Consider the following 11,221-nt stretch of genomic DNA (forward strand, 5'->3'; position numbering starts at 1 on the left):
TTGTTTGATTTCAGCGATGGTGGTACCAGCCGGCCAGCTGAAGTAGAGGAGCGGAGTGCTCGCTTCGGGGCATGAGGTTTGACCAGTGTTTGAAGGTAGGCAGGTGCCGTTCCATTGATGGCCCTGAAGGCCAGTGTCATCGTCTTGAATTGGATGCGTGCTGCAACAGGGAGCCAGTGGAGGTCACGGAGGAGGGGGGTCACGTGGGAGAATTATGGTAGATTGAAGATAAGACGTGTTGCAGCGTTCTGGATACGCTGCAATGGTTTAATCGCAGAGGCCGGGAGCCGGCCAGGAGAGAGTTGCAGTAGTCAAGGCGGGAGATGACCAGTGCTTGGACCAAGAGCTGCGTTGCATCCTTTGTGAGGAAGGTCCGAATCCTGCGGATATTGTAGAGGGCAAATCTGCAGGATCGGGCCACAGCAGTGATGTTGGGGGTGCAAGATAGTTGGTCATCGAGGATTACACCCAGGTTCCTCGCAGTTGAGGAAGGAAATACTGTGATGCCCTCAACAGTGACCGACAGGTCCATGCGAGGGCAGTCTTTAGATGTAACAAGTGCGTGAACATCTTCAGAGGTGAGGGGGCTAAAGCTGGTAAGACCATCCGAGTTGAGAGTTGGGGGAGATGTCTTCTGGGAGGGAATAGGCGTGAATGAGGAGCTGATGTCATTTACTTTCTTGGTAAAGTAAGTAGCAAAGTCATCGGCAGTAAGGGAGGAAGGGGGGGAGGGGTAGGAGGGGTGAGGAGGGAAGAGAACATGGAGAAGAGTTTCCTGGGGTTGGAGGCAGAAGAGTTGATCTTTGCCAGGTAGAAGGCAGATTTAGCTGCCGACACAGTTGAGGTGAAGTCAGAGAGGAGGAGGTGGTAGTGAGCAAGGTCCTCGTGCTGGCCCGATTTCTTCCATTTTCTCTCTGACGCTCGCAACAATGATCTGTTGGTTCGCAGAGGTTCAGACAGCCAGGGAGGGGGGGGAGATGATCGCGCCGGTCGTGAGATTGGGGGACAGAGAGTGTCCAAAGAAGAGGCGAGTGAGGACATCAGGATAGAGGAGGCTTCCTCAGTAGGCATTAAGGAGAACTGTTCCGAGGATGGGAGCGAGGAGATAACAGTTGAGGAGAGAGCGGAGGGAGTGAGGGATTTCAGGTTGCGGCGGCTGGTGACCATTCGAGGCGTAGAGGGGAGGGATGAGGTGGGCTTCATGGGGAGGGAGAAAGTCACAAAGTGGTGGTCGGACACGGTGAGCGGGGTAACAGAGAATGCCGAGATGCCACAGGATCTTGTGAAGACAAGGTCAAGTTGGTTCCCGGTGCGGTGAGTTGGTGGAGAGGGGGAGAGCGTAAGGTCAAATGCGGAAAAGAAGTCAATGAATTCAGATGAGTGCAGCTTTCCCGAGTGGATGTTGAAGTCACCGAGGACGACGAGCGGCGTGCCATCATCAGGGGAGCAGCTCAGGAGGGCATCCATCTCATCCAAAAAGTCACAGAGAGGACCGGGTGGGCGATAGATCACTATGATGTTGAGTTTGAAAGGAAGGGTGACAGAGACGGCGTGAAATTCAAGCGTAGATCGGGGTAGGTGGTCGAGAGGAAGGACCTGGTAGGACCATCTGGGTGAGATGAGGAGCCCAGTTCCTCCTCCTCGCCCTGTTCGTCTTGGGGAGTATGAAAACGAGTAGGCAGTTGAAAGGGCAGCTGGAGTAGCAGTGTTTGTGGTGATCCAGGTCTCTGTGAGGGCCAGGAAGTGGAGAGTCTGCAGGGAGGCATAGGCTGAGATGGTGTCCGCCTTCTTGACTGCAGACTGGCAGTTCCACAGCCCCCCTAGTACTTCAAGTTCCTTACCGGTGGAGAATGGTGGGTAGCAGAGATTGGATGGGTTACAGCCTCGAATGAAGGGACTTCGGTAAAATCTTCTCCAGTGTGATGTCCTGACTGGGATAAGACACATGGCTGTGAGGAGGGGGGGGGGGGGGTTGAGATGTTATACCTACCTCAATGGGCTTCCTCTCTGGACTCCCGCAGATAGACTCCCTGTGTCTTTGTTCAGCTGTCTTCGTTCTGATGGCCCGACGCTGCAGCTGACGCTGTAGTGACAGCCTTTTAAGTGCTCAATTTACCGCAAGTACTGACTGTGGCTCCTCCCTCCCTCTAATCAAGTCTATTCACTACAGGTGAGATGGCTCAAACAAGCTGATTGCTCACTTACCATAGACAGCTTCACAAGAAGTTCAACAACAAGCTATCAATACTAGACTAAATGTTACCACTAGCTTTACACACACAATGCCTAAACCCAAATCTACAATTAGTTTCTCACTTACCAACAAGAGACAAAGCAGCTTCCTTCCTTTCTCCAGACCAACATGAGATGATAGAAGGAGAAACAGGGGAATTACTGCGTTAATATTAGCAGATTGAAGAGAGAGACTTGTTTTACACTCTGTTCTGACGTTCTGGTCTTACATGATTAGACGTCTCCATCTAGTGGCTTCATGTACACATTACATTGAGTATGAATAAAAAGTTCTCTAATACACTCAAATAATAATCTATAATCACACAGCTATGATCAATATAAACATCCGGACTCTGCTTTCTGGTGTGTTGGACTCTAAATGGACCTGTCAATCAGCAGGTAAGCCCCGCCCCCTAAAGCATCCCCTGCTTTCTGGTCTGGTGGACTCTAAATGGACCATAATGTACTAAATGAACATCATGCTGGATTGAAGAAGACTTGAAACTAGAGATTGAGACCATAAACTCATGTTTACAATGTTTACTGAGATAATACATCAAGAGAGAAGTAGGACCATTTTCTCATAGACTTCTATACAACCAGAGAGGAGTCGCCCCCTGGTGGCCAGCAGAGAGAAGTAGGACCATTTTCTCATAGACTTCTATACAACCAGAGAGGAGTCGCCCCCTGGTGGCCAGCAGAGAGAAGTAGGACCATTTTCTCATACACTTCTATACAACCAGAGAGGAGTCGCCCCCTGGTGGCCAGCAGAGAGAAGTAGGACCATTTTCTCATAGACTTCTATACAACCAGAGAGGAGTCGCCCCCTGGTGGCCAGCAGAGAGAAGTAGGACCATTTTCTCATAGACTTCTATACAACCAGAGAGGAGTCGCCCCCTGGTGGCCAGCAGAGAGAAGTAGGACCATTTTCTCATAGACTTCTATACAACCAGAGAGGAGTCGCCCCCTGGTGGCCAGCAGAGAGAAGTAGGACCATTTTCTCATACACTTCTATACAACCAGAGAGGAGTCGCCCCCTGGTGGCCAGCAGAGAGAAGTAGGACCATTTTCTCATAGACTTCCATCCAAGCAGCTTCTCACCAGAATCCACATGGATCCAGATCCAGTAAGGTTGCCGCTCATGTCCAAATATGGTCACTTCCTTCACTGGTTGCAAAAAACAAACACACACGTCACAGAGAGGAAAGTTCAATAACTTTATTATTAAACGTCTCCAGATTGGTTGAGGTGCGACCTGACAAGGTTCACCTCTGACACAGTATTGCACCAAGTTGAGCCCGATGATGTCACCGAAGACCAATGAGCATAGCTTTCTCTTAAAAATAGGAGGCAGTAGAGAAAATATGCCCTCTGAACATTTCTCAGTAGTGTTCTTCTTTTTTCCCCCATAAATAGATCCATCGTTCCCCTTTATGTACAGACCGTTAAATGTACACACACACACACACACACACACACACACACAGTCCGTCACGTTCTGAGGATGCACACATAAATACTATAATAAACCTTAAATTCACACCGTATGTACTTTCATATGCTTTGTTTTTTTTTACCATTTAAGGAGTTCACTGGCAGCGCCTAGGACGCCGCGCCGAGGACGCCGCGCCGAGGACGCCGCGCCGTGGACGCCGCACCGTGGACGCCGCACCGTGGACGCCGCGCCGCCACATTTGGCTTCGGGAGCTTCCAGGCGATTGGACGCTCGCTGGGAGCTTCAGTGCATAGTTATTATGTCGCAGCAGGCGATCGGGATGAGGATGCAAAGACGAGCCGAAGCCGACGTTATGGAGTGACATTGCTTGGATATCAATGCTATCAGCCGATATATAAGAGGAAGTCCGCTAGCTGCTAGGCTAACTTATGCAGTGTAAAAAGCCATACGCTTAAGCTAGCAGTGATGAGCATGCCCCCCCCCCCATCCTCATATTTCCCATCATGCCTTGCCTAAAGCCTCATTCACACCTGATTAAGTTTGCTCCAGGCTGTTAAACGTTACACCAGCTCGTATTGCTTTTCTCAGCAAACAGCGCCCTCTGCTGCTTAAACTATGTAATGACATCACTCCCCGATTATTCTTAGCAGCACTTTCCGTATTAGAGTCGGGGAAAAAAAAAAGGACATCTGAGCATATCAGCCAGCGTGTGCACCGACAGGCTGACTTTGTCCGATTAATATCGGATAAATCGTAAAGCTAACGCAGACGGGACGTTCGTCGCATGTCGGAGAACGACGTTGTTTTCGGGGGGAAATATGGCTTCCTGCTCCTTCTCGAGGCTTTTTACATCGAAGACGTTCAACTACAAGTCAGAAAGTAAAACGTTTCTCTTCCGATTCGGATCCGAAAACAACAAACTGAACGCACTTTAAGTCTTCGATTTAGCAGAAAACACGTAGAGATAGAGACAAACTGTCGGATGAATAAAAATCTCATTCCGTGTTTAAAGAACAAGTGTTAACACTTTTAAATCACATCCCGCTCTGATTGTTGACCCATTTAACGATATATGATGAAAATAATTACAAATAATAAAGAAAAAAACGTTTTCTTTCCTCCCTAATAACGAAATATGACGCGTTCTTAGTACCGACCAATCAGAGCTCCGGCTTCAACCACCAAATTAAATCCCTCCGACGTTAAGTCCCGCCTCCCGCACACGCCGCTGTTGACCTTCAGCCCAAGTGGCGTGGAGTCCCAGTGGGAGGCGGCTAGAGGGCGCCGGTGAGGCACATGAGGACGAGCAGGTGAATGGTGAGCAGGTAGGCCAGGAAGAAGTAGCGCGAGCGGGCGCGGCTCGTCAGCAGCCTGGAGAAGTAGAGGCTCCGCCCCCTCAGCCAGCGGCGACACGCCGCCACGCCGCCTTTCACCTGCAGGCACAGAACCAAACGTTTTATATCGCCAACCATTTTTAAAACTTTGAAAACCCCACACTAAAACTCAAGTGTTTTCCAGGATTTCCAGCCCCCGTGCTCGTCGTACCTTCCGTGTGATCAGAGGCTGGTTGGGGTTCAGACTCAGAGCTTCCCACTCTTCTTCTGCCTCCATGTCGATGCTGACGTCCCGCTGAGCGTCCCTGGATGGAACGGCAAAAACCAACACATTTAACATCAAAGTCCTTTAGTCAAAAATATCCACCGATGAAAAGAATCAAAACTCGACTTCATAGAAATAATTGTGAATATTCAGCTTCAGTCATATGAAGTCTGACTGAACTTTAAACCTCTGAACCCTTATACATTTATTTTTAATAAATCACCAAAATTACACCATTTTCATAGCCAGAAGATGAAAAAAATCTCGAACACGTCATGTGTTGCTTTCGCCTTCGTTTGATGTGTAGACTTCATCGTCTTTTTATATTTGTTTGTAAAATAAATGATTAAAAAAAAACATTTAAAAAAAATGTATATATGACATCATCACTGTGTCATCCTGCAATAAAGACACGTTTGACTCTACATTTAGCCACCGTTGTGCCGTTTCCATGGAGACACAGGACAGGAAACGAAAACAGAATCTTGTCTTCTTCCTGCTCTTTAAGACCTGACCGATCAATCTGTTGTTGCTGATACAAGTGATATTGATCGCAGCGTACCTCTTGGCTCCGTCCTCGGCGAGGCGTAGAGCCTCCTCGGCCAACTCTCTCCTCGCTCTCTCGTCCATCAGACTGAGCTCCAACTCCAGCAGGCTGAAAACACACGACGACACGTCAACGCATCGACAAGCAGAACACCTGGAACAACACCTGTACGAGAACAGGGAGGACAAGCCCAGCCCCCTTCCCTGTGTCCAAGCCCCACCGCTTCCCTTTGTCCAAGCCCTGCCCCTTCCCTGTGTCCAAGCCCCACCCCTTCCCTGTGTCCAAGCCCCACCCCTTCCCTGTGTCCAAGCCACACCCCTTCCCTGTGTCCAAGCCCCGCCCCTTCCCTGTGTCCAAACCCCGCCCCTTCCCTTTGTCCAAGCCCTGCCCCTTCCCTGTGTCCAAGCCCCACCCCTTCCCTGTGTCCAAGCCCCACCCCTTCCCTGTGTCCAAACCCCGCCCCTTCCCTTTGTCCAAGCCCTGCCCCTTCCCTGTGTCCAAGCCCCACCGCTTCCCTGTGTCCAAACCCCGCCCCTTCCCTTTGTCCAAGCCCTGCCCCTTCCCTGTGTCCAAGCCCCACCCCTTCCCTGTGTCCAAGCCCCACCCCTTCCCTGTGTCCAAACCCCACCCCTTTCCTGTGTGTGTATTTTCTAATTTTTCTTATTTTGTTTATTAATTTTCACCTTTTTTTTTCATTGTTAGAAATAAAGAAAGAAGAATATATAACTTTTTAATTGTTGGAATGCAGCTATTTCATGTGGAGTCCTGCATATTACAAACGTAACAGCATGTGTTTTATGATGTTGTAAAAATGTATTCATATGTGTGTAATTTATGACTATTCTAAAGGGACGTGAAATGATTCGACTGGGGGCGGGACTTCCTGCTCTATGACACACAGGAAGGAAGAGGAAGGACGGGGTCTCCTCACCGTTCTCGGAGCAGACCGGCTTCGGCAGTGTCAACCATCAGGGAGGTGTCGCTCCTCTCCTGGGGGGCTCCCGGAGCAACCTCGGCATACACTGACCCCTGGTGGCGAGGACGCAGCGTTACAGTGTGTGTGTATTGAGATTATATCATTATTATGACAGCACAGAGAGCAGAAGGATGGCGTACCTGAGCCTGGCCTGGAACCTGGCTCTCCAGCCAGTGGCAGCGATCCTGGGTGTCCCTCAGGGTCTGGGAAACAGCTCTCAGCTGATTGGCAACCACACCTTTCTCCTCCACCGCCTGCTGCAGCTGTGGGGGTGGAGGAGATTTAGATGTAAACGGTTTCATCCAGAATGCTGCTGCCAGAGTCCTGGTCAACACCAGGAAGATGGTTTCACACCTGTCCTTAAACATCACAGCTGTCCTTAAACATCACACCTGTCCTTAAACATCATAGCTGTCCTTAAACGTCACACCTGTCCTTAAACGTCACACCTGTCCTTAAACGTCACACCTGTCCTTAAACATCCCACCTGTCCTTAAACGTCACAGCTCTCCTTAAACGTCACAGCTCTCCTTAAACGTCACACCTGTCCTTAAACGTCACACCTGTCCTTAAACGTCACACCTGTCCATAAACGTCACACCTGTCGTTAAACGTCACAGCTGTCCATAAACGTCACACCTGTCCATAAACGTCACACCTGTCCTTAAACGTCACACCTGTCCATAAACGTCACACCTGTCCATAAACGTCACAGCTGTCCATAAACGTCACACCTGTCCATAAACGTCACACCTGTCCTTAAACGTCACACCTGTCCTTAAACGTCACACCTGTCCATAAACGTCACACCTGTCCATAAACGTCACACCTGTCCATAAGCGTCACACCTGTCCATAAACGTCACACCTGTCCTTAAACGTCACACCTGTCGATAAGCGTCACACCTGTCGATAAACGTCACAGCTGTCCATAAACGTCACACCTGTCCATAAACGTCACACCTGTCCTTAAACGTCACACCTGTCCTTAAACGTCACACCTGTCCTTAAACGTCACACCTGTCCATAAACGTCACACCTGTCCTTAAACGTCACACCTGTCCATAAACGTCACACCTGTCCTTAAACGTCACACCTGTCCATAAACGTCACACCTGTCCTTAAACGTCACACCTGTCCTTAAACGTCACACCTGTCGTTAAACGTCACACCTGTCCTTAAACGTCACACCTGTCCTTAAACGTCACACCTGTCCATAAACGTCACAGCTGTCCATAAACGTCACACCTGTCCTTAAACGTCACACCTGTCCATAAACGTCACACCTGTCCATAAACGTCACAGCTGTCCATAAACGTCACACCTGTCCATAAACGTCACACCTGTCCATAAACGTCACACCTGTCCTTAAACGTCACAGCTGTCCATAAACGTCACACCTGTCCTTAAACGTCACAGCTGTCCATAAACGTCACACCTGTCCTTAAACGTCACAGCTGTCCTTAAACGTCACAGCTGTCCATAAACGTCACAGCTGTCCATAAACGTCAGCGCTGTCCTTAAACGTCACACCTGTCCATAAACGTCACACCTGTCCATAAACGTCACACCTGTCCTTAAACGTCACACCTGTCCTTAAACATCACAGCTGTCCTTAAACATCACACCTGTCCATAAACATCACACCTGTCCTTAAACATCACAGCTGTCCATAAACATCACACCTGTCCTTAAACATCACACCTGTCCATAAACGTCACACCTGTCCATAAACGTCACACCTGTCCATAAACGTCACACCTGTCCTTAAACGTCACACCTGTCCATAAACGTCACACCTGTCCATAAACGTCAAACCTGTCCATAAACGTCACACCTGTCGTTAAACGTCACACCTGTCCTTAAACGTCACACCTGTCCATAAACGTCACAGCTGTCCATAAACGTCACACCTGTCCTTAAACGTCACACCTGTCCATAAACGTCACAGCTGTCCTTAAACGTCACACCTGTCCATAAACGTCACACCTGTCCATAAACGTCACACCTGTCCTTAAACGTCACACCTGTCCTTAAACATCACAGCTGTCCTTAAACATCACACCTGTCCATAAACATCACACCTGTCCTTAAACATCACAGCTGTCCATAAACATCACACCTGTCCTTAAACATCACACCTGTCCATAAACGTCACACCTGTCCTTAAACGTCACACCTGTCCATAAACGTCACAGCTGTCCTTAAACGTCACACCTGTCCATAAACGTCACACCTGTCCATAAACGTCACACCTGTCCTTAAACGTCACACCTGTCCTTAAACATCACAGCTGTCCTTAAACATCACACCTGTCCATAAACATCACACCTGTCCTTAAACATCACAGCTGTCCATAAACATCACACCTGTCCATAAACATCACACCTGTCCTTAAACGTCACAGCTGTCCATAAACGTCACAGCTGTCCATAAACGTCACAGCTGTCCTTAAACGTCACACCTGTCCATAAACGTCACACCTGTCCATAAACGTCACACCTGTCCTTAAACGTCACACCTGTCCATAAACATCACACCTGTCCTTAAACATCACAGCTGTCCATAAACATCACACCTGTCCTTAAACATCACACCTGTCCATAAACGTCACACCTGTCCATAAACATCACACCTGTCTGTAAATGTATTGATTTCTCCTGCTTGTCTTCTTAAATCAAACTTTGCTATCAATGAATTGCTCAGCCTGTAAAACACAGGAGTGTTTCTCTGAAAATATGGTTCGGGCTTAACAGGTTAAAAACAAAGATAGAGCTAGAAAGATCAAACCTCCAACATTCTGAGTGTTTTATAATGTGGTATCATCAAACAGACTCCTACGCCGCCCACATCACAACAACAGGTGGGCTACTTAAACACCACCAACGCCGGATTCCCACCTTCAGGTCGAGCTGCTGGAAGTACTGGTCCCGTTGTTGGATCTCAAGCATGCAGCGCTGCAGGTCTCCGTGGAGCTGGACCCTCTCCGCCTGCAACCGGCCCACTGCCTTGTCGACTCCAACCCGACCGGCCAGAACCACCGCTTCCTGTTGAGGGGAAGGAAAACCAAACATGAAAGAAAACCTGACAGCCGACGCTGAAGTGCCTTAAAGCTGCATTCCCTCTGCTGGCCAACAGGGGGCGACTCCTCTCTGGTTGTATAGAAGTCTATGAGAAAATGGTCCTACTTCTCTCTGGTGGCCACCAGGGGGCGACTCCTCTCTGGTAGTATAGAAGTCTATGAGAAAATGGTCCTACTTCTCTCTGCTGGCCACCAGGGGGCGACTCCTCTCTGGTTGTATAGAAGTCTATGAGAAAATGGTCCTACTTCTCTCTTGATGTATTATCTCAGTAAACATTGTAAACATGAGTTTATGGTCTCAATCTCTAGTTTCAAGTCTTCTTCAATCCAGCATGATGTTCATTTAGTACATTATGGTCCATTTAGAGTCCACCAGACCAGAAAGCAGGGGATCAATCACAAGGTGAAAACATGAGCACAGATGACAAGAACAAATTGCAAAACAACTATAATACAGATTAGTTTTCAGAAAAAGGCAGAAAATTCAGATGTATAAGTTACCTTGACAGGCAGCGTGTCCTTCCTCTCGTTGTCAGATCTACATACAGAAAACAATCCTTGAGTATCATCAGTCAACATATAACATATATATGTAAATATTTCAACTCAATTGAGAAATGTATGTGACTGTGTAGCTAAATCCACTCAGCATTGATATCGTCATCCTAAATGGAGGAACCAAATGTTGTCTCCTGGGTCTGTGGTCCCCCAGAGGTCTAGATAGTACCTCACATTAGTCCAGAGACCAGACCAGACCAGACCAGACTATGTGGAGGAACCAGAGACTGTCTGTGGTCCCCCAGAGGTCTAGATATTACCTCACATTAGTCCAGAGACCAGACCAGACTATGTGGAGGAACCAGAGACTGTCTGTGGTCCAAACAACAAGGTCTCTGTATTTATGTCTAGATGACCTTATATGGAGTGTTGGTGGAGCAGCTACAATGTTAGCGTAGCCTAGCACCATCAACCAGACTCCATTCAGAAAACCAGCGTTTTAACAGTAGTTATCTTGTGGTCTTGCAGACCTAACAAAGCATGACTCAGCACTTTTTACTGATCACCATCATTATGGAGTTTTTTCAGCTGTGGAAGACCAGCCTACGTGGGTCTTTCTAGATCCAGTGAATCCAGCAAGTATCTCTGGATGATGTCATGATGGTATGTTTACCTCACATCTGCCATGTCTTGCTCGTAGCTGAGTTCTTTTTCCAGAGCTGGTCTGTAGGTTTGCTGCAGCTTTGCCTCCTGCAAGAACACGACACTCTTCAGTCATGGAGATAAAAATCTATCTTCAAACAATTGTCATCAAACTGAATATATCACA

At 48.3% G+C, this 11,221-nt stretch overlaps 1 protein-coding gene across 1 annotated transcript in view; it reads right to left on the reverse strand.

The window, feature by feature from the left end:
- Positions 1-3,438: 3,438 nt before the first annotated feature.
- LOC311018780 (uncharacterized protein) overlaps positions 3,439-11,221 on the reverse strand; it is a 40,439-nt gene continuing 32,656 nt past the window's right edge. Inside the window, exons 23-31 of the mRNA XM_084017859.1 lie at positions 11,066-11,142; positions 10,396-10,432; positions 9,713-9,859; positions 6,954-7,076; positions 6,769-6,866; positions 5,853-5,945; positions 5,237-5,330; positions 3,908-5,124; positions 3,439-3,837 (exon numbers count right to left, since the gene is read on the reverse strand). Coding sequence (XP_083873985.1) covers positions 4,966-5,124; positions 5,237-5,330; positions 5,853-5,945; positions 6,769-6,866; positions 6,954-7,076; positions 9,713-9,859; positions 10,396-10,432; positions 11,066-11,142 — 828 coding nt within the window. The 3' untranslated portion in view covers positions 3,439-3,837; positions 3,908-4,965. The remainder of the gene's footprint in view (positions 3,838-3,907; positions 5,125-5,236; positions 5,331-5,852; positions 5,946-6,768; positions 6,867-6,953; positions 7,077-9,712; positions 9,860-10,395; positions 10,433-11,065; positions 11,143-11,221) is intronic.

Source organism: Eutrigla gurnardus (genome assembly GCF_963514095.1).
Source record: "Eutrigla gurnardus genome assembly, chromosome: 1".
In the NCBI taxonomy this organism is placed as follows: domain Eukaryota; kingdom Metazoa; phylum Chordata; class Actinopteri; order Perciformes; family Triglidae; genus Eutrigla; species Eutrigla gurnardus.